The sequence below is a fragment of the Paramormyrops kingsleyae genome, chromosome 1 (genome assembly GCF_048594095.1).
Source record: "Paramormyrops kingsleyae isolate MSU_618 chromosome 1, PKINGS_0.4, whole genome shotgun sequence".
NCBI lineage: Eukaryota > Metazoa > Chordata > Actinopteri > Osteoglossiformes > Mormyridae > Paramormyrops > Paramormyrops kingsleyae.
This window is the reverse complement of record NC_132797.1, coordinates 61,445,163-61,468,020: the sequence shown is the minus strand read 5'-3', so window position 1 is coordinate 61,468,020 and position 22,858 is coordinate 61,445,163. Positions and strand designations below refer to the sequence as shown.

Sequence of the window (22,858 nt, the reverse complement as noted above, 5' to 3'; positions counted from 1 at the left end):
TCCTCCGTAATGTGATTAGTTGGCTGAGGCTCCGTCCACATGGATCTTAAAGAGCGTGAAACGGTACAAGGGCTGTAAATGATCAGGCTTCAAATGCTCACGCATATTGGGGTGGGGTATGGGGGTGGGTTCTGAGTTGGGGAGGGTCATTACATGGCTGCCAGTCTGCATCCAGTTAAAGTTATGAGCTTGTAGTGTGGTTTCAGTGGTGAGGGTTTCTGGGGTGGTGTGGCCTTTTTGAACGAATCAGGGAGCTTCTCCCTCAAACTGCAGTCTTCTCCAAAATGCCAAAAGTGCAAGGGGGCTTTCAAATTCGGACAATGTGGTGGATTCAACCATCATTATCAAACTGAAATGTCTCACATGATGTCTGATATGTTTCTAACAACACTGAAAGCCAGTCAAAGTCAGTGTTACAGAGAGACTGAATCTAATGGCAGCCCGACAGCCTCCTTCAGGAATAGAGCACCATGCCATTATGATCCTGAAGAGGTCCAGATGCCGGCCTGCACACCCACACATGTCCTGTGACATGGATAAAGACCCAATGCCAGTCTCCGGGCCTCTGATTCACCACCAGTTTTCTGACGTCACATTTGTCACCTCAGTCAGCACTGGGGCCCCGTCTGCCTTCCAGAAGGCTGTTAATGGAGCAGATTTGGTTATCTCCTGGGCTTGCTGCTGAATCGTGATCTCCATGTACGTCTGCTGACTGGGTAAATGCTGCAACTCATGCTGGCTCAGAGAGCCCAGACGGGCAGCTTTGTGCTAATTGAAGAAATTTTTGCCTTCAGTAAGATAATTCACCCTCTGCCTTGCATCTCTGCCCAACGTCTGTTTGGCACGGCGCCCAAGGGCTGGCACGGGTGGGTCTCTAAGGTGTCTGATGTGAGCTGGGTCCTGGCAGATTATGGAGCTCAAGCCTCTAAGGAAGTTTACCAACCTCATAAAGCTCAGTGCCCTCACGGAGGACTCTGCTTTTGCCCTCCCTGAGAAGGGAGAGAGGTCAGTCTAATACAGACCATCGGCCTCATAGAGGCCTTCGCCCTGATGCCACCCACAGCCCTTGTAGGGGTCACTACCCTCGCAGAGTTCATCACGCTTAGGAAAGTCACCACCCTGATAGAGCTCACTGCCCTGAGGCAGGCTGCCACCCTAATGGGGGTCACCACAGTCTCAGAAGTCACCATTATTGTGGGGCTCAGCATCCTCACCCTCAGATTACTCAAGGACACCCTCAAGGAGGTGTCAACCCACACAGAGGTCCCTCTGTGTGCCGACACCCCTCTCTTCTCTGCTCCCGTCTGGCTGCTTTTCTTGTCCGTCCCACTGAATGTTTTGTGCCAGTCGAGGAACCTCCAGTTTTTCCCACTCTCTGGCCATGGCACCAACTGACATTCAGCCCCCCCCCCCCCACCTAACTGCAGAGGTGGTGGATTGAGTTTAACTCTATTAAGTCCCCCCGTGGATTACATGTTGGAGTGGGTATAATTACACATGTAGTTGATTGATTTTGGAAGTGTAATTATTCCTCTGGATAAAAAGAATGTGCCTGTGTGCGAATGTGCATGAACGTGTATGAACGTGCCTGCTCTGCACAAGGTGGGGGTAGGGCTGGGGGGTGGGGGGGGGGGGTGGCCCCAGCCAGGCCCTTTTACTGGTTCTGTGAGGAGGTGGGGTAGATCTCAATTCTACATCTAAGCTTGATTGGTGTTCATTCATGCAGTGACAGTCTCTGAAGGAAGTAATAATCCAACAACTTGTGTTGTATGAGTTTTCAGTTCTACAGGGGTGGGGTTACAGTTTGTGTGTGTATTATGTTTATATCACATTGTGGGGACCAAATGTTAAGGTCGTTATGTTGAGATTAGGGTTTTCCCCATAGAAATGGGTATAGAGTCCCCACAAGGATATAGTTACAAATCTGTGTGTATCTGTGTGTCTGTATATATGGGTTTAAATGTCATATACTGTACAGTGGTACCTCAGAACTCGAACTTAATCTGTTCAGAACTCCGGATCGAATCCTAAAAAGTTCGAGTTCTGACCGAATTTTTCCTATAAGAAATAATGGAAAACCAATTAATTGGTTCCCGGCCCCAAAAAAATGACACCTAAATATGTTTTTTTAGCATTTAAACACAAAATGAACCGGATAAAACAAGAAGAGTATTTACTGTACTAAACACATCTAAGCACATTAATCAAAACAGTAATTTTTAAAGTAAGAAAATGAATGTATCCAAACAATGTGTCCTTCCCCGATCGTCCGTTCCTCCCGTGTGTCACGCCCCCTCGTTAACCCCGTGTGGAATTCCCGTGTGATCAGCTGTTTCTGGTTGTTGTCATTAGTCCTCTGCATTTAGTCCGAGTTTCAGTTTGTTTCCCCAGTCCGGTCATTGTATTGTCCGTCTGCGTTTTGCCTGCCTTACCTGTAATTAAACCCCGTATTCCCCGATACCCTGACGTCTGCGCCTTTGTCTCCGTTCCGTCCCCGCTGGGCACAACAATATCATTATAATTAAATGTATTAATGGTTTATTATTAATATTAAAATAATTAATAAGAAATCTTTATTTTAAAATGTATTTTATTATATAATAATAATTACTGTTACTGTCTATCATTGTCTAAATGTATTTTTACTGTTTAAATATATGTATTCAGCTAGTGTAAACATGCATGATGCTATCACAGCGAATGCGAGGCTGAGACTGAAACGTTACCCTTTGTTTCCGCTGAGAGATGTGCTGCGTGACTCATTTCCCTGTGCATACAAGTTATCTTAGGTCTGCGTTCACGGTTTGACTTCTGAGATTCAGATCGAGTTCTAGGTAATTTTTTTCGAACTGGTTGGTTCGACTTCTGAGAAATTCAAGTTATAATGAGTTTGAGAACTGAGGTACCACTGTATATGGGGCCAAATGTCACCATGGACACTGCCTCCTAGAGGCTGGTTTGTGCCGGCAGCTATTACCCTTTCTTGCCGGACTGAATGGTTTTTCCTGAACAGAGAATGGCAGTTTGATGGCTGCTTTGGTTTGGGGTCCCACCACACTGGTAGCATCACTACTGCATTCATGTGTAGAATGGGGGGTACCATGGTTCGTCACTAGGCAGCACTGCTCTTATTAATCAGTGACTTTGTGACCCACACTGTCAGCTTTCCTCCAGCAACCGGGTTGATCTGAAGCATTTCCATGACCGGGACAGCTCACACGATTAATCTGACCAGCAGGGGGTGCATCGTTTAATGTGCCGGGCATGTTGCTGAAAGACTGGTGAGTTCTGGTTAGAGTTCAGACCCAGAACCTACATGGGAATACCCCCCCCCCCCCCCCACCCCAGTGCAAACACAGGGTGGGGGAAGCAGTGAAGAATTTGCTGGAGAAGAATTTGGCTTCGCCTGATGCCTGGGTGTTCCTCTGCGGGCAACCTCTAATTGTCCTTATCGTTGTTATTTTTACACTGTTTTTATTTTTCAATGCCATTTACATCTCTGGCTGGGGTCATTAAATCAGCTTAGAGACACAGAATATTACAGTGTAAGAAGCGTTTACACTCTTGATGAGGTAAAATGGTCAGAATTGTCTGCCACACGTACTCAGAGGTGTGAGATGGGGGTAATAGTGCAGTAATCTGATATCTGTTCATTACCTGCTAATTTTCTCTAGGAATCCTAAACATTTTAACAACCTGTTACATTGTTTTTTTGTTAAGGGGCCTTATTATTCACAACATTTTCAAATAATAAATAAGCCTACTACCTAGGGCTGCTGTTGCTGGTGTGAAAGGAAAGGACAAAGGTCAGACAGTAGGGGGCAGAGTGATTAAGGTGCTGGATTTCTGAGAAGGAGATCGCCTGTTGAAATCCCACGAATGCCATGCAGTTTTATCCATAATCCAGGCAGTATGAGTGATTTACTTTGTGTATAGTATGAATCTCTGTCAGCTGACTCTCTCCCTCTGTGTCCCTGAATAACAATAGTAGCAATACCACGTAGAGGCTGGTGGCAGCTCCTGTGGCAGTGTCTCCTCTGACCTGCAGCAATCTTACCATGCCGGCTTCCCCTCCACTTGTGACACGATGCTGTGCCATCCTTCTTTCTCTCCCTCTCACTCTCCCTCTTTCTCTCCCCTCCCGCTCTCTTGCCCTCTCTCTCCTTCCCACTCTCTCTCTCTCTCCATCCCCTCTCTCTCCCCCTCTCCCTCTCTCTCCCTCTGTCTCTCCCTCCATCTCTCGCTTTCACTTTATTTATTTGCTTAGTACATATTTTCAACTTAAGCGATTGCTAAGTGTGCAGCTTTATGAGCCAGTGACACTGCAGGGGCCCTTACTGGAAATCTGGCACAACTCCGCAGTTCTGATGGCTATTTCCCTCACCTGTGCAACCCCCTGTAGTAGGAGAGAGCAGGGCAGCATTTATTTATAGAATGAGAATTATTGTCATTAGAATGTCTTGTAAAAGCTGTTTTTAAGCATATGGTATATAATGTTGCGATAATGGTGTACTTGGTTGCACGGTGATAGCGATCAGTGTTGGGGGTAACGCGTTACAAGTAACGTGCGTTACGTAATAATATTACTTTTCTTAAGTAACGAGTAATATAACGCATTACTTTATAGATTTACACATTAATATTTGAGTTACTTTTTTAAAAAAGTAGCGCGAGTTACTTTTCTATTTTAATTAATTTGCTTAAAAATATATTTTAGTCACGTAGAATCACGCACTCAGTGCTGCTTTGAAAATGCATTCCGAGCTGACCACGCCCACCCTACGGCAATCATTGCGTCAAGGCGGGGATTGGCGGAAGCGCGTTACGTTTAGATCGTTTGAAACATGGCGGCTGGAGATCTGATAAGATCGTTGAATTCATTGGCAGATGAAGTGGAGCGTGAACAGAGAAATCAAACTCAAGAGTTTTGGTCTATTGCAATCAGCTTATAGGCCTACATTTGTTTAGGCTATGTCAAGCAATTTTTCAAATTATAGCTGAAAGATTTATGTTTAATTGGGGATGTTGTTTGTTCTGTAGTACAATTTCATTGTTCTCTAAAAAGTTATTAAACATTTTAAATGTTTAAGATCTGTCTTTTGCCCTAATATAACTTATTTCACAATGGCAATTATCTAGCCTATATTGCACTCTTTATTATCTCATTGGACAGTGAATTTACTTTATGTAGGCCATAGCCTACCAAAACAAAAATAAAAACTTAACAAACACATTAATTTTCAACTTTCAATAATTAATGTTGAGATTTTTTTAAATGGCATGCATAGCTCTGAAAGTTCTGAGAATATTATATAATTCTATATTATTATTCTATATATGTGTTTTTAAAAGAAAATGACCTGCAGGCTTAGCCCATTGAGCCACACGCTGCCCCTTAAGATGAGGTCATAAAAGCTGTTGTTGAATGCTGAATTTCTTAGTCAAAAAAACACGTCTAAGGCCTGAACAACATAAAGCTTTAGCCAGGTAAGAAATAAGTAACGCAAAAGTAACTCAAAAGTAATATAACGCATTACTTTCCATAAAAAGTAACTAAGTAATGCAATTAGTTACTTTTTGGGGGGAGTAACTCAGTATTGTAATATATTACATTTAAAAGTAACTTTCCCCAACACTGATAGCGATGTTGCATCACACCTCCCAGGTTCGGGGTTTGAATCCCCCCTCTTTTCTGTGTGTGTGTGGAGTTTCCATGTTCTCCCTATTCGTTAAGGTAGCTGGTTTACCTAAATTGCCGGTGTTCTTTGTTCCTTAATCTATCAGTGTGAGTGAGAAGGAGCATGAATATAACAGCAGGGTTGTTTTCAGCAATTCTGATAAAAACCTATGAGTCCTATTATAGTGTCCCTAGACATCCTGCCCCCTTGTGTCTGGACTTGGTTGTCAGTGCTTGTGGCAATCAGAGGATTCTGGGCTCTCATTGGCTGCTAGGGGATGGGCATCATAGCCAAGCTTAGTCTGAGGTCCTGCTGTGTTTGGGCTATCAGCAGATGAGAGTCTGACTGATTTTTTGCTTGGGGCCTGGGGCTCACTGCTCTGCCCCTTGCAAACAAGTCATTTAGACACCTTACTCTTCTGATTGCACAGGGACTCAGACTCAGATAGTATTGTGCATTCACTGGACAGAAACCGAGTGGAGGGGCACAGCAGAAGAGAGTCGCTGGCTCACATTCCAGAAGGGGCCGGCAGTTGTACCTTGAAATAACGCATTTATACTGCATGCTACAGAAAACCATCCAGGTTCAGAATCATACTGCCAGCATTAAGATGTAGCTGACTGTAGGGGTGGGTTTATTGTTTCTGGGACCTCCCTACATCACATTTTTCAAAAGCTAAATAAATAGCTAGAGAGTAGAGTCAGAAGATTTGCTTTGGCATCTCCTAAATAAGGAACATGTTTATTTAATATTTAGTGAAATGACTTTGCGCCCAGGAGGGACCTTCAAACCTAGGGGGCTCTGTACAAATGCATGGTCATGCAAGTCATGCAAAACCCTGGTCATAAGAGCTCCTAGGAGAAAATGCCTGCAGTCACATCTGAGGGGCTCATTCTCAGTGCCTCCAGTGTTCGCATCACTGGTACAGTCTCTACAGCTTATCTGAAGGTATTATATAGAAACCAAACAGCTTCAAGAGCAATATTGTGTGTATTTTTGGTTCAAATCAATGACCTTCCCTGGGGATGTTAATGGGGGCATCTCCTACTTCTTTAACAGTTTTAGTAACGAAAGAGTGCATAGTAAATCAGCAATAGGGAGTTAAACTTCAGACATACAAATTCCTAAGACAGAACCAGTCGGCAAATAATTTCATAGTAAACAGCAACCCCATCTTGTGGCCGATTTGTGAACAATTAAAATTTCATTTTACAAGTCCCTCCGTGATGTTTGTGTGTGTGTGTGTAGTGAGGGGGGGTTGTTAATACATTTTGTTAATTCTAATAAATTCCAAAATGTGCCATGTGTGTAGGAGGCACTTCCCAGAAACATTATACCAAGATTTTGTTAGACATTCAGTGCAGTAATGGTTTGTGTCCACTTTTAGTTTTGCTGTGACTGAAGAAAGCCTCGGTGGTGCTGGTGGTTCAGGATTCAATGCTGTTTTGGTGGGGGTGGGGGGGGGGGGGGGTAGGTGAGTATCAGGAGGTGGGGCCAGGGAGTCTGAGTGGAACCCAACACTGATATACATACATGGTCCAGCAAAGACCCAGACCCTGAGATATTGGAGAACAAGCAGCAATGGCCTGATCAGCTGGCTGCAGCCTTGGGATTGGCCCAAAGTGATTACTCCTCCCACACTCCCCCACAATCAAGTGTGGCTTCCTGAACCTCCCCCCCAGAAGGTTATCCTGCCCCCACTGATTGAACGCCCCCCCCCCCCCCCCACAGCCGGAGACTGTCTGTGAGTGAGAGAGGAGGAGAGAGTGAAGGGGATGGGAGGGGAGTGTGAGAGAGATCGACATGAGAGAGCTCTCAGCTCCTCACAGTTCCTCATGGCTCCTCTCAGTTCCTCACAGCTGCTCCTGATGCTGATTTAGCACAGAGGAACTTTGGGGGGGGGTTGCCTGTGAAGGTCCCTCATCCACTGTAAAACATGGCCCTGTTCCTGAGTGGGTCCCACAACATAGAAGCTTACTTCAGCCTGATACGAGGGAGGGCCAGACGGAGGCGCAGGAGACGCTCTGAGTGTAAAGGTACTCTATCTGTCACTCTGTCCTCCTGCCACTCTCTGTCTCTCTCTGTATCTGTCACTCTCCTGTCTTTTTCTCCTCTGTGTGTTTCTCTCATTTCTGCCTGTCTGCCACCCTCTTCCTCTGTTTCTCTCCTCCTTTTCTCTCCCTCTGTGTCTGTCTGCCTGGCTGAGTCGTGCTCCTTGTATGTGTTAGATGTTTTTTTTTTTTTGGTGTTCTTGGACATGTATCTCTCATGCTTTCTCTGTGATGCTGCTGTAATATTTTGACTCTATACTGTGAGCTCAGCGCTGTGAGGTCTTCTATTAGTGCTCTTCTCCTGTCCTGGGAGGTGTTCCTGCTCCCCATCCTCAGAGCAGTGCTGTAGTCTGCTTGTTTCTCTACAAAATGGACCATGTGACATTCCTGGGTCCAGGGGACCAGCAGTGCTCACCCGCTTGTGACACATGCTCTGCAGCTGTCTTTGTGCGCTTTGATATCTGATTAGTCTTATGAGGTTCCTGACGTTTTGCCTTTGAGTTCATTTGGATCTGGCGCTTCAATTTGGCTCCTTTATCGCAGGCTGCCTCAGCCTTCAGCCTATAACAGCTTGACCTAAGCTGCCCATTTCCAGAACACCAGTGCCCCCCCCCCCAACTAAAATGCCCCTGGAGCACATGGCAACATGCTTATTAATATGTTATTCCAGTCGAAGTACAACATGCTCTGTGGGACCGTGAGCAGTAATCGGCACAGGGTCTTCCTCAAGCTCAGCCGTAATCTGTCTTCAGTTAGGCATCCTTGTCTGTACTGGGGGTCCGGTTTGTTAATATAACTGGTGCTGCTAGTGGGGAGGGGAGGTTTAATTCCCTTCCGCCTCTCCCTGCAGACCTGTAAAGTCTCAGAGGGATCAGCGTGGATGTTGAGAGCAGCCAGGGGGCGCCATACCCATCCGATTATCATAGTGTTAGCTTTCATGTCATTGGGGGGCTGTTATAATAAAGGTCTGTCGATCACCTTGGCAGGAAGTGTGCCTTTCTTCTCCCAAGGCTACTCTACAGAATGGCCTCCGTACCACCGTAGCAATGTCTCCCCGCATAATTTCTTCTTCAGACAGCTTCTGTGTTTTATAATGTGACATTTGTGCCCCCTGGTTATTTTCAGTCTTGCCAAGGTAAAACAGCAGCTTCCTTCCTGGCTGTTGAATGCGAGCTCCTCTGCTCTGCACAGTTTCTCTCTCATTTCCGTGCCTCTTCCTGCTGCCAGCTTGGTTTCTGAAGTCCCTGGAAATTAGGCTTTTGGTTGTTTGTAGCCCAGCTCTCAGTCTGAAGGAGCAGCAGGTGATTTTCCTGTGTCACTATCAGGAGCTGTTCTCATCAGTCCAGAGGTAATTAAAAAGGTGCAAGAGTCATTTAGAACGTTTTTGTTATCTGTCTCATCTCCCAGCCTTTTGTAATCGCATTTGCTTGTGTGAAATACCTGCTTTTGTACTGTGTCGTTTAACAGGCTTTAATTACTGAACTGGCAGCTCTGATTGAACAGTGACAAGCCCTGCATTGTGTTTTAGTCAGACTGTTTACTATTGGTGACTCATTAGCTGGTCTCCGTTCCTACCTATGAAGTGGACTCTAATATTTTCAAGTACGCTCAGGTATAAAACATCTGTGGGTCCCTTATTTACTGTGTGATCAATCGAAGCAGATGGTAATTTGTCAGAAAAGATCCATTTAAGTTGGATTCGCATTTCCCACAATGTCCCACTGCTTATGGGCATTGTCAGCCATCATGTGACCCATGACCTGCAGTAACTGACTCATTTGCCAGGTCATCAGGCCCGGTCTGCCTTTCCAGTTCCTGTTGTTTAACTATTGTTTACTGAGACTGATTATTACAGAAATATTGTCTAATTTCCTGTCATTAAAGCAATGTGGAAAAAGTGATGTAAGGATCTTTGTTTGACAAGTAGTTGTTTGTTTTAAAAATCAAGATTGTTTGTGAAGATAGTGAGAGTGATTTGGGGGCTATATAGGTCCACACTTATTCTCTTGGCTCCTGTATGTTATGAAAGGCAGTTAACTTCACCAGGACTGAAGTTTTTCATGTTAATGGGCTAGGAAGATTCTGCCCATGAAAACTGAGGGTTAGAACCACACAAGGGAAGATTCTTTGGGTGGCAAAAATGGGCCTTTTTTTGATAAGGTGACTCCTAAATACCTTTGGAAGTCTTAGCAAACCATAATTGTGTTTAGCAGTGCAGTGTGATCACCCTTGACAGAGCCATTCCGATCTGTTACTGGCCATTAGGGTACAGAAATCCAATAATAGGGCTCAAGATTAAAGTAGAATGAGGTTCACTTTCATGGAATGGATACGACAGGGGGGACACAGACCAACCCAACCGTAGGGACAAGGACAGAGTCCTGCACTGGGTCGGGTACCCGCAGATAGTTGCTGAAACGGGCGGGTTTTAATGTTCTGGAATTATGCAGGCGGGTAATTCATTACACACGGGCGGGTAGCAGGTCAATCAAAACAGTATTGTAGCCTGCAAAAATAACATATAAGCGAAAATATCTATGTATTAGACTATCATGTACAAATTGTCATCATCACAGTGTGTTCAGTATGTCGGGGGTACCTTATGGTGCTTTCGATTATTTCTCTCCAAGTCGGAACTCGGATGAAAACGTCACGAAACGTCACGAAAAACGTCACTTCCCGTTGGAAACACACTTCTTTTATGACGTTGATGTCGGACAAGATTTTGTTGTCCGAGTTGCCCCTGTGACGTCATTTCAACATGGCGGCTTACACACTCAACAGTAATTCTATTTTATAAATCTTTAAAAATGTTTATTTTGTTAAATGTATTAATAGTTATAAATGTAACTGCATGTGTTCGATTTAGAGAATACCATATCATGACCGTAAACAGTATACTATCATGCAATATCAGATTTTTTACCAGACTTGTTAGTGTCTTTGGTTTGTTTGTAGTTTGTTTCCCTCTCGAAAAAAGAATATTGCTATGAATGTGCTAAAATATTTTATAAAGCTTATAATGTGGTTTCACTAGTTCGTGTTTCTTGTTTGTTTGTCTCTCGGGAAAAATAATCTCACTCCAAATCTGCTAAAATTTAAATCAACAACACACAGCAACGTGTTCATGGAGGCAGCCATGTTTGTTCCGAGATGTGGTAGCTCGAACGGGAGATTGTTGGACGTGATGTCACTCAACTTGGAATTTCCGAGTTCCGAGAGAAAAACTAACGCACCATTAGATAACCGCCTCAACAAACATTCACATACACGTCTGAATCCTTGCTGAAGCGTGTCGTTGTGTTCTCTCTTTCACGCTCGTCACAGTATGGATAGCTTAGATCTATCTGATTTGATTTTGTGTTAAATGGACTTTTTCATTTCAATTCAAAATTCATGTAGGCCTAGCGCTTGTCACGTTGAGAGGTGCATAGAAAAAATAATTGTGTGTAATTTATCATGGGTACGGGTGGGTAACAGGCGGAATGTTAACGGGCCCGGGCAGGTGCGGATATAACTTTGAAATAATCACCGGTGCACGAGCAGGTGTGGTGCTGTACTGTGCAGGTGCGGGCGGGTGCAGGTCTCCAAAAGTGGACCCGTGCAGGACTCTGGACAAGGGGGTGTCATATTGGGTTCATTATCTAGCTGCCATGGCTTGTTATTTTTAACCAGGCAGAGCAGCAGCTATCCCTGCCTGGAGGCCACGTGTAACGCGACGGCAGAAGGGTGATGTGTCTGAAACTGGTTTGGGGGCAGGATCCCCCCGTCAATACAAGACATCAGTGTTGGAGGGGATACACACCTCATATTCCCTTCGGCTTGATCAGCAGGTGCAATGCCAGGTCTTGCTGACATTTTCTTCTCTTGTTCCAGGTGTCGGAGACCCGGCCATGTCTGAAGGTAGGTCAGCCTGTCTGCAGTGATGGTGGGAATCACTTCAGGGTCAGAAGAGGCTGGTTTTACAGTCTGTTTTTATGTGTGCAGCTTGTCTGAGAAACCTGTAGGTGGCATGGTGGGTTGGCATCCTGTGGTAGGGCTGCATTCATGAATGGAGGCTTTAGAAGGCATTCTGTTGACCGAACAGCCTAAGGCATACAATGCTCAGGGGGTTCCTACTTCTCGGCCCATGCTGGTTGCGCCCCTTCAGCTGTCAGTTACCCACATCAGTCTATAGCAAATGGAGGGATCAGGGTGGCAGTAATGCCACCCCAGGGAGGAACTTAACTTGCAGCAGTCAAGCACAGTCCTGGGGTCCAGTGGACAGACAGCTGGGGGTCACTTTCTGCAGTCTAACAGGTCTCTCCATCTCTGTGCACCCCCTGCAGGTCGGGCAGGGGTCCGGCAGCCTCGAGGTCAACAGAAATCTTCAGCCACGGACAGAGAGGAGGAGGAGGAGAACATGAGTGAGTCCTGGGCCGCTTAACTGATCAATATGATTCCTGTAGTGAGGAACGGCAGCTTCTGGGATAGATCTGGAAGAATGCAGAATGCAGACATGCTCCTTGTGACAGCTGGACACTGGGGGAAGGGGACACACAAACGGCCATGGGTAGGATTAGGTCTTATTAGGATGAGACCCTAACTAGCATGTGGCTAGTTAGGGTCCTCAAAGCAGGGGTTAAAGCTCTCAGCAGGGGGTGCTAAAAAGCTATGGTGCCTCAACCCAGGTACTAGGCAGAGGGATAGTGATCCCTGTGCAGCATGGTCCCAAGAGGCTCAACTCCATCCTGCCTCCAGGGTTTCCCTCACACACACGATTTTCATTTCTCCATTTTGTGTATATTTAACTGTCTATTTCCCTTTTTCTCCCTTTGTGTCACCATGTTCGTCTTTTACATCCTGCTTTGTTTAATTAACATGAAGTGAATCAATGTGTCTTGTTAATTTCTCATACATCCCACATTTGCTAAGAGACACACTTAAAGGAGTTGGTCACCCCTCCCCACCCCCCTGCTTTTCTGTCTTGACCACCCAGGTATGTGCAGCACTGATGTGAAGGAAAACCGCCGCCTGGGTAATGTGTCCTCCAAGGAGGCAGGGGGTGACACAGTACAGCTCCCCAATGGTAGTGGTGGAGCCAGCCGTAAGCGTCCCCTTGAGGAGGGCAACAACGGCCCTGCCCATGCCAAGTTCCGGCCCAAAAAGCGTAAAAAGGCAGTGGGACCAGTGCTGCCCAAGAATGCGCTTATGCAACTGAACGAGATCCGGCCGGGGCTGCAATACCAGCTACAGTCGCAGACAGGCCCTGTGCATGCACCTGTCTTCATCATGACTGTTGAGGTTAACGGGCAGCTCTTTGAGGGCTCGGGTCCTACCAAGAAAAAGGCCAAGCTATGCGCAGCCGAGAAAGCGCTGCGCTCCTTCGTACAGTTCCCCAATGCATGTGAGGCGCACCTGGCCATGGGCCGCACGATTGCCGTCACCACCGACTTCACCTCCGACCAGGCCGATTTCCCTGACACGCTCTTCAATGGCTTTGAGACTCCCGCTCCCCCTGCACCTGTCTTCTTCCCCACCCCACTGGGAAAGTACCCGTCATCACCTGCAGGTGCCCCTACACTGAGCCGGCCCCTACTGCCCACCCTCGCCACTCCAGCTCCCCAACCCAGTGGGAAGAACCCGGTGATGATCCTGAACGAGCTGCGGCCAGGTCTCAAGTACGAGTTTGTGTCAGAGAGTGGTGAGAGCCATGCCAAGTGCTTCATCATGGCAGTCATGGTGGATGGGCGTAGCTTCCAGGGCTCAGGGCGCAACAAGAAGCTGGCAAAGGCGCGTGCCGCACAGGCTGCGCTGTCTACACTCTTCAACATGCAGCTAGACCAGACACCCTCCCACCAGCCAATCCCCTGCGAGGGCCTGCAGCTACACCTGCCACAGGTGGAGTCCTGTCTTCAAACTGGCAGCCTCTTGGGCCAACGTGGCTCCCCAACCCTGAGGGGTGTGTGTTTGTGTGTATGTGTCTCGCAGGTCCTGGCGGATGCCGTCTCCTGCCTGGTCGTGGACAAATTCAGCGAGTTGACGGACAACTTCACTTCACCTCACGCACGCCGGAAAGTCCTGGCAGGAGTTGTTATGACGACAGGTAGGCCATTGCAGAACAGAGGATGTCCTTCTGGGGCTACCAGAGGTTCACTGAGTCTCTGGAACTCACCCCCCCTTACCGGTGTTTTCTTTTACTGATTTTGAGTTTATTTAAGCTCCTTCACTGAGGCATCTCCTTCACACCTAGCCCCTCACCCCCACCCCCCTTCCTGCCTTCTTCAGGCTCCAACTGCAAAGAGGCCCAGGTTATCTGCATCTCCACGGGAACCAAGTGCATCAACGGCGAGTACATGAGCGACCGTGGGTTGGCGCTGAACGACTGCCACGCCGAGATCATCGCCCGACGCTCGCTCATCCACTTCCTGTACTCGCAGCTGGAGCCCTTTCTCAGGTGATCAGCCTCCTGATGATCATTTCAGCCTTGCTCGCTATTTAGTTGCAGTTGCAGTTGTGCTGATGTTGGATGTCAGTAGATATATTCCAGCAAAGCAAAGCTGTGAGCCAATGCTTTCTGTGCCCACTGCCCCTTGCTCTGACCCTGTTCCCTCCCCATCCCTCACTGCCCCGCCTCTGGTCCCTTCTCTGTTTCTCACTGCCCGGTCCATGGCCTCCTCCTCTGTACTTCACTGCTCTTCCCCTATCCCACACTGCCCTGCCCCCTCCCACTCTCCTCATTGGCCTGTCCTGGTCCCTCCCACTTCCTTCACTGCCCTGCCTCTGGCCCCTCCCTCAACCCGCTCTGTTCCACCCCAATCCCCTCCTTCGACCCTCATTGTCCTGCCCCTGGCCCCATTTCTCCTTCCTGTCTTCTGGCAGTCACAACAAGAAGGAGGAGCAGCAGAGGTCCATCTTCAGCAGGTGTGAGGGGCGTGGTTACCGGCTGAAAGAGAACGTGCAGTTCCACCTGTACATCAGCACCTCACCCTGTGGGGACGCTCGCATCTTCTCGCCCCATGAGGCTGGAGTGGAAGGTAGGGGCTGTGGCTCCCGTCCCAACATTTGCACAGGCACATAGAGAAAATGAATTCATTCATTCAAACTGGGTTCTTAAGAACTACATCTCTTGGTCGTTTTGTCTGTTAAGTATGTTTATTAAGCTGGGGGCGGTGAGATATCCCTGGTAGCATCAGAGATGCAGGTAACGGGTTTTGGTTGCTGGCTGCCTCAGAGTGCTGCCGTACCATGACTGATGACCATATTTCAGGTCCAACAGGTATAATCTCATCTCTTCACCTTTAAGTTAGTGATGCAGTCGGGGCAGACAAGAATGGAACCGTTCTGCTTTTCAGACCGACCCTTGCTTTTCTTTACATTTGCATTTGCCTCTTGCTGGGTTATCTGTTGTTCCGGTTTTAATCTCCTTCCCACACCTGTAGACCAGGGTGACAGACATCCAAACAGGAAGGCGCGTGGGCAGCTGCGCACAAAGATAGAGTCAGGCGAGGGCACCATCCCTGTGCGCTCCAGCAGCACCATTCAGACGTGGGACGGCGTCCTGCAGGGTGAGCGTTTGCTCACCATGTCCTGCAGTGACAAGATTGCCAGGTGAGCCTTTATAATCAGGACAAAATCAACCAGCCAATCAGATCTCCAGGTCAGTTTTCATGTACATACTAAAACCAACCAACCAATTAAGTTACTGCGTGGAACGTAAGTGGGGGTCTGATTCATGTAGACCTACTCCTTTTCTCATTATAATTGGTCTGTAGCTAAATCTTGCAGTTGTAATATGAAATATTTCACATTTTCTTCTTTCCTGCCTGGTCTCGCCAGGTGGAACGTGGTGGGGGTCCAGGGCTCGCTGATGTGCTACTTTACGGAGCCCATCTACTTTTCCAGCATCATCCTGGGCAGTCTGTACCATGCCGACCACCTGTCCCGCGCCATGTACCAGCGCATTGCAGACATCGAGGCCCTGCCTCCCACCTTCACCCTCAACCAGCCCCTGCTTAGCGGTGAGACCAACCGCTCAGGCAGGCGGTGTGTAAACTGGGCAGGCAGGCAGAGCATTAACCTCTCAGATGGGCCATCTATAAACCATTTAGGGAGTCAGTTTCTAATAGCAGTCAATCAGTCCTTTGGGGCACTACACTGATCTCCTTCAGTCTTATTAGGATGAGACCTTAAGCAATGCTCCTAATCCTACCCATGCCCCCAGGGATCAGTAATGCAGAAGCCCGGCAACCAGGCAAGGCCCCCAACTTCAGCGTGAACTGGACGGTGGGCGACCAGGCACTGGAAGTCATCAACGCCACCACGGGGAAAGACGACATGGGCCGGGCCTCGCGCCTCTGCAAGCATGCCCTCTACAGGCGCTGGCTGCGGCTGCACACCAAGGTACGCTGCATTATTGCAAGTCTCCACTCTCCCGGGAGCGAAGGGGAGCAGCTGCTTCACCTGTCCCTGCCCTGCCGACTCAGCCCCTCTTTTGATGTTGACCCCCCCCCAGCTGTCCCCGACGCTGCGGATCCGCGCGGTGCGGCCTGGCTCATACCATGAGGCCAAGCAGGCGGCGGTGGAGTACCACAACGCCAAGCGTGCCCTCATGAAGGCCTTCCAAAAGGCAGGCCTCGGCGCTTGGGTCAAGAAGCCCATCGAGCAGGACCAGTTCTCCCTCACATCCTGAGTGGATCAGAATCGGACTCAACTCATTTCCTGGAGACAGCAGACCCTAGACTCCGCCCCCCCCCCCCCCGTTCCTCATCTTTTTGTCATCCTTTTTTTATTATTCATTTTTTTAAGTATCATTGAACATAAACATGCAGTTGTAATGATTGTAATGATTTTTGAACTGGAAAACTTGCATTTTTTATTTTGTTATTTTATTCCATAGAATATTAGATTTTTTAATGAAATGAAAAAAGGGAATGTGCCTGTCAGGTGAAAGTTCAACCTGGCCAATCAGCTACACTCGGAGCGAGGGATTGTGGGTGTCATCTTCATCAGCTCGTTTTACTGTAATGACAGAAAGAAATTTGTGCCAGTTTGCCATGCATGTTTTTGTGCTGAATGCACACAAATGTGCTCCACCAGCAGAGGGTTGGGGGGTGGCTGTGTGTCCAGCGCACTCAGGGTCCGAATCAACTTTGCCCACTTGGTAGAAAGATGCTGTCCATTTGGACATGTGATCTTTCTTTATGTAAACAGAACCTGCCCCAAGATTGGTCTGTAAAGATGAGGCTCTAAAATGCGGAATAGTCATTTAAATACATCTCAGGTTTGCTTATTTTCTTTTCTCGTTTCCAATAGGAAAAACCGAATGGCTGTTGGGGAAGTAGAGCTGTCTTTGTTTCATTATAAAATACGGCCTATTCTGTGACTGAGTTCTGTGGACTCGCTAGATGCTGAGAGTCTGATTGTGAGCATTTCGGTTTATGTGTGATGTAAATGGTATTGGGAGAATTTTGCTATGCTCCTTTTACTTAGACTATTCAATACTAATACTAATGCCTGGTTAAGGTATTTGCAGGGTTTAGCACTTGTTTTGTCTGTCCTGCTTCTTTCTACATGGGTACCTGTTGAGAGGTTTGGGTTCAGTGTGGATCTGACCCAGCTTGCAACCTTCATTTTTACCAGCAATTTGTCGAAAAAATAAGTTTTTATTTTTCTCCGCTGTTTGGTGTACACACTGTGTCCCTGTCCCAGTATGATAGATAGATGGATGAATGGATGTATGGATGTATGGATGGATGTTTCTTCGTGTAGTGGATGAGACACAACCTGTCCTGACCTTTCTGTTTTCCCTGCTGAAGTGTAAAGGAGATTTTTTTACTAGGTGCATTTATTAACTGCTGTCCTCTCACTTCCCTGAATGTGATCTTTTTCATGTAAGCGACAATGAAGTTGTTTTTATCTGCTATCAGAGTGTGCATGCATTTTTTGTGTGTGTGTGTGTCTGTGTGCATTGTTTTTTTAAATCAGTCTATTGTGTGGACCAGATTTCCCCACAATGTGATAAAAACCTATAACTTTCTACCTTGTGAGAGCATTTTTTCAGTCCCCACAAGGATAACCACAATTTTATAAAAATCTGTAAACGCAATCAAAAAATGAAATGTGCCAAAAGTCTTGTATTGATTCGATACTTAAGGTTACGGTTAAGGTTGTCATAGCTAGGACCTCGGTTATAACCATAGAAATTAATGGAGAGTCCCCATAAAAGATATGAATACATGGGCTGTATGTGTGTGTGTGTCTGTTCCAGATATACCTTACATTGTGAGGACCATTTTTTCAATTCACTTTCAAGGGGAAATTCAGTTTTATAAAAATCTGTGACTAAAATCAAACTACAAATGTTAAAAGTCTCATATTTAGTTCATGGTTAAGCTTAGGGCTTAGTAGGGATTAGCTTTCCCCATGGAAATTAATGGAGGGTCACCTCAAAGATATTACAAACCTGTGTGTGTGTGTGTGTGTGTGCGTGTGTGTGTGAGAGAGAGAGAGAGAGAGAAGGAGAGAGGGACATCACCACAGCTGAAGGCTGGAGATTTCTGTTGAATCTTCACCAAAGATCACATCTTTAGTTTTTGTTACTCTGTTTGCCAGTGAGATGTTACAGCCACCATTTTGGTGACTTTTGACCAGTGTTTAATATGCATATCATGTGGATTTCTGAATGTATTCATTTTAATTGAAAATGCAGTTTTAATTTCTATGAAAGTGACCCTGCATCTTTTTCCTTAAGTTCAGCACTGAGAAACGCTGCTTGTGTGCAGCTACAGAAGGGTTACAGGTGTAGAGCTGTAAGTGATGATCTGTCTGGCAATGAGAGCTAAACTTCAGGCTGTCAGAGTGATGCTGAAGTGAATTTTGCTCCTCTGGGTTTGTAAAACCACAACCATTGCTGAATGCTGAATGTGGATAGCATCTCTGCACAAGCACTAAATCAGCAGCTTGTTTAGGTTTAGTTGTGGTGCTCAGAGAGATACACATAGCAGGAACAGGAATGGCACTGGGCTTGAGAGGGATCCAGCTTGTCCCCCAGTGAGATATTGCCTTGATCCGCCCTTCCCCCTGCCCCCCCCCCCCATCCATACACACACACACACACACACACACATATGCATGAGGTCCATCGCAGAGGCCACACTTAGCATGAGGTTAAAAGACAAAGAAACATTTTTATGTAGAAAATGGAAAATAGCTTATTCATATGGAAGATAATAAAACTAATGTGGTTTACTTTTGCATTTGTTTTTTGTGTCTTTCCTACTATTTATTTGCAGGCTGTCTATAGGAGATGTGATCAGTGTAGACCCCCTTCACCCATGCAGACTAACTCCCCCCGAGTTGCTGTACCCCCTTGTCACTCAAGGCCACACCCTCCTGGAACCTGATTGGCTGCCGCTTTGGAGCAAAGGCCCTATTAATTGCCCCTATTAATGCAGTGTCTAACATGCTACAAAAATGTCCTCAGGCCCATTTTGGGCGTCTTCATGCATAGGGGGGTTAGTCAGCTCTCCTCCAAGGCTGTGAAATATAATTTTTACTTTAATATTGCAGGCTACTCCTATTGGGTCCATTAGAACCATAAATATAAATCAAGTCTCATCAATCATGAATTTTTATTGTCACTAAGTATTTACAAAACTTTTACATTTTGTAAAATATATATAAGACTGACGTCCATCTTTCAGCTGAATTGTTGTATTCTAATTGTGATTGTTAAATGCCCCCATGAAATGTAAAGAAAGTTGATAAATTTGGCGCCATGCAGGAGGATTGCTGCATCCCTCACTACTAGCCACTAGGTGGCACTTCTCCCACTCACAATCGATTATGGTCAGAACTCACACAAACAGTGGACTCATTTTTTGGATTACATTGCTGGTGCTGGCAAACAACAGAGAATCCAAGAAGTAACACTAAGATCTTTGATAGAGAATTGGGAACAGATTACTATGTTTTTCCCAGGTCCTCTGACCTCAAAAGTGTAATGACCCTGCCTTTGATTGACAGCTCACACCCCTCTAAATCGGGCACAGAGAGGAGGCCAGCCGGGGTGGTTGGCCCTCTTGTGGCTGCAGAAACTGATTGCATCCTTAACTCAAACCTGCCAGTGAGGGAGTGTTCATGATGAGCACATACAAGACACTTTATTATAAATGAATCAGCAGTATGAGATGGAGTATAAAAAGGCAGACAATGTTAAGAGACAAGGCCTTATAAAAATCTTGTTGTGGATAATGCATGGAAAGGCAGGGGACACTGGTTTGCCATTCCAGTGTCTTAAATTATGATGATGTTTCCCACCCCAGCTTCACACTGTCAGGGGTCAGAAATTTATGAATCTGAGGGTCAGAGCTCCGTGTGCAAAAGGATCTTGGCTCTTCTCATGTTCTTTACCACTGGAAAGGGGGACAGGTTCAGTGGGCATGCTGGCCAGAAGACCAGGAGAGTAGCCCAGCATTCTGGGGGTTAGACGGCACGTCACAGCAAGAGACAGAGCACTTACGGACATCCATGTCATCTGGTTGGTAGGTGTACAGGTGGTTGCTGTACTTGCCCGCAATATCAGCACGTATTGTCATGGATGGGTCTGCAGGGGAGATGAGGTATCATACAGGGGTAAGGCTGGCAATAAAGTGACAAGCACACACTCTGCACTTAGTGCTACCTTGTCACGAGCTTGTGACATTTCGGCTTCTGCTAGTCTCACTGCTTCAACTGAGTGACCCTCAGAAACGTCACACAGAGTCACCTCAGCAGGCCACTCTGGCTCAGTAAATATGAGCATCTTGTTAAAGGAGGCAAGGTCATGGGGCATCAGTGGGGGGCAAAATGATCTATCTGACCAGAACATGTGACGCGGGACTGTCACAGACAGACTAAATAGGAAGGGTACAAACACAGACATGAGAGGGAGAAATAAAACCAGTTACACTCTGACCATTATAATGAGCTGAAGGGGAGATGAAACCCACCAACAAAGAGGATCCTGGGAACATACAGGCCATCAGGAGCCAGGTTCTTATCTGAGGTTTCATGCTGAAAATGAAAAGAATACAGCACTGATGTAGGTTAAGTTCACCACTGTCCCTGGTGCAGGCTCCCACTGGAAGGCCTGTAATTAGGATACAATGATCTCCATGGCTGTACTTACCATTAGGTTGAGCATGATGAAGTCCTCCTGGGCCATTTTCTGAATATTTTTATCCAGAGAAAATGTCTTTTTAAGGGCTACAGTAAGCATGTAAAGGAAAGGTCACATTATTCAAATGTGAAATAGCTTAAAATGCTGTGAAACAGTGAAACAAATGTGAAACAAATGACCAGCCTGCATCAAGACACAGAACATACAGTAGTGTGGGATTCTCAGCTGAAGCAGGGCATAGGGTGACTGACCTTGGCTGTATGGGCAGTCCTCTTTGTGATGAATTACCATAAGTGGTTTTTTGCTTTAGGGACAAAGAGGGAAAAGGGTGAGCAGAACACAAGCCAGCATGCTCAGCAGAGGACATAAACACACTACAGACAACTGGAGCAGCAGGGTAGCCTTGTAAACCAGGGTACCTTCTCTATGACTGCATTTCAGACGATGGAATCCCTCTTACCTTTCCTTCATTTTTGTCAGTCCTTCTTCATAGGTTTGGACCCATGTAATATCATCTCCCCATCCTTAAAAACATCATGGGGAATTTACAATGAAACTATGGACAAAGCTGATGGCAATGTGTATTTAGGGCGAGCACTCAAATGAATCTGAAAGCTCACGTGCTGGGCCACGATGTCATGTAACAGATTGTACTTTTGAATTCGTCGGTATATTTCATTAATATTTTATATGAAAACGCCCGTATGAAATGGCTTTTCTGAATGCACTGTTGGCGCCCCCTATAGGAAGAGTCAGATTCTACCACCAGTGATTTCCAAAGAATGATAATGTGATTGAATGGCCATTGCACTTACCTCTAGACAGCGTCTGAGGAGGTTTTTTCGGTTTTCTCTGGTATGAGAAATTTAGCGTAGCTAGAAATAGTAATATGATGACGACTAGCTGGGAAAACATTGCCTTCAAACCTTGAAACAGACGGAGAATCGCCAATGTGCAGTGTAGTTTATAAATAGGGCTACTCCTCGGTCTCAGAAGAACTGAAAGTTCACATAACCACATTTCATGACTTCCTTATTGTAAATTAAGCAGACGCAGCACTAAGTGCAGCCTGAAAATCAGGTGTGTAAACCTTTGTCCTGTAAGGCTGTAAAAAGAAAACTTGCCAAACCTGCTCAGTGTTTCCGCTTAAGCTACTGATAACCGGGTTATGGTATGTCGTGTACGAGGTTCGGAGTATCAAAGCACACGTGACCTATCCTTGAACGCGACGCTCCAATTCTCCGCAGGTGTCAGCATCTGAATGCACCATCATTTTGATAGCTTGTGAAATTCGCGTTTCACAGTTTAATAAATGAAGAAAATGTCATTGTGGAAAACGGACTGGATTTTACAGCAATATGAATAAACGTGAAACCCCCTACATTTTCACACACTCTGGAGGTGGAAGTGTTTCACAACACTATTGGAGTAGAATAAATTGATAATTCAGAGCACAGATGAAGAATCGTTAGCCTAACGTGGTCCCCGTCTTACCGTTCAGGAGGCGGGGTATCTAGTTCACAGTGAAAAGTGTCCACCGACTGTGTGTCCTGCGCTTCTTCACGCGACACCTGGCTGACAGGTCGATGAGCACGTCACTCCGGGGTTTATTTTTAATTAATGGGTGGAGTCCAGCTGGGCTGGCAGGGGAAGGTGTGCAGGCATATACACTCAGGTACACACGTCCTGTGCTGGAGTTATGTGAACCAACACGGCCGGTGTTATGCCGAAAAAGGCATCCCTGCCGTAGAATGCATACCTGTCTCTAAATGACCGATTGGTCGCTGATCTGAAACGAGTTGAGCTACTTTGTCGAGTAAGGCTACCGTAGTGCTAATCAATAGCCCCCAAAAAACCCGTAAAACTCTAACCCTAACCCCCAAAAAACCTCTAAAACCCTAACCCCCCAAACACCCCTAAAACCCTAAGCCTAACCCCTAAAAAACCCCTGACCCCCAAAAAACCCTTAAAAGCTCAACTCGTCGGAA

General features: G+C 46.4%; 2 protein-coding genes across 6 annotated transcripts in view; one reads left to right on the top strand and one right to left on the bottom strand.

The window, feature by feature from the left end:
- LOC111842928 (double-stranded RNA-specific editase 1-like) overlaps nucleotides 1–18,958 on the top strand; it is a 28,306-nt gene extending 9,348 nt beyond the window's left edge. For 2 of the 5 annotated variants that reach the window (XM_023810061.2, XM_023810062.2), the window contains exons 2-10: nucleotides 11,606–11,632; nucleotides 12,058–12,135; nucleotides 12,708–13,814; nucleotides 13,997–14,165; nucleotides 14,591–14,745; nucleotides 15,151–15,319; nucleotides 15,548–15,729; nucleotides 15,933–16,111; nucleotides 16,224–18,958. In XM_023810061.2, coding sequence (XP_023665829.2) covers nucleotides 11,606–11,632; nucleotides 12,058–12,135; nucleotides 12,708–13,814; nucleotides 13,997–14,165; nucleotides 14,591–14,745; nucleotides 15,151–15,319; nucleotides 15,548–15,729; nucleotides 15,933–16,111; nucleotides 16,224–16,400 — 2,243 coding nt within the window. In that variant the 3' untranslated portion in view covers nucleotides 16,401–18,958. Of the gene's footprint in view, nucleotides 1–7,477; nucleotides 7,715–11,605; nucleotides 11,633–12,057; nucleotides 12,136–12,707; nucleotides 13,815–13,996; nucleotides 14,166–14,590; nucleotides 14,746–15,150; nucleotides 15,320–15,547; nucleotides 15,730–15,932; nucleotides 16,112–16,223 lie in introns of those variants that run through there. The other 3 variants (XM_023810060.2, XM_023810059.2, XM_023810058.2) reach the window with 3 other exon arrangements.
- A 366-nt stretch (nucleotides 18,959–19,324) lies between these two features.
- On the bottom strand, nucleotides 19,325–21,988 carry agr1 (anterior gradient 1). The gene is made up of 7 exons (XM_023810063.2): nucleotides 21,686–21,988; nucleotides 21,331–21,394; nucleotides 21,122–21,174; nucleotides 20,880–20,956; nucleotides 20,701–20,764; nucleotides 20,232–20,315; nucleotides 19,325–20,124 (listed from the first exon to the last, which is right to left on the bottom strand). Exons 1-7 carry the CDS (start codon nucleotides 21,888–21,890, stop codon nucleotides 20,075–20,077), a joined length of 597 nt encoding a protein of 198 aa, XP_023665831.1. The 5' UTR covers nucleotides 21,891–21,988; the 3' UTR covers nucleotides 19,325–20,074.
- Between the last annotated feature and the right edge of the window lie 870 nt (nucleotides 21,989–22,858).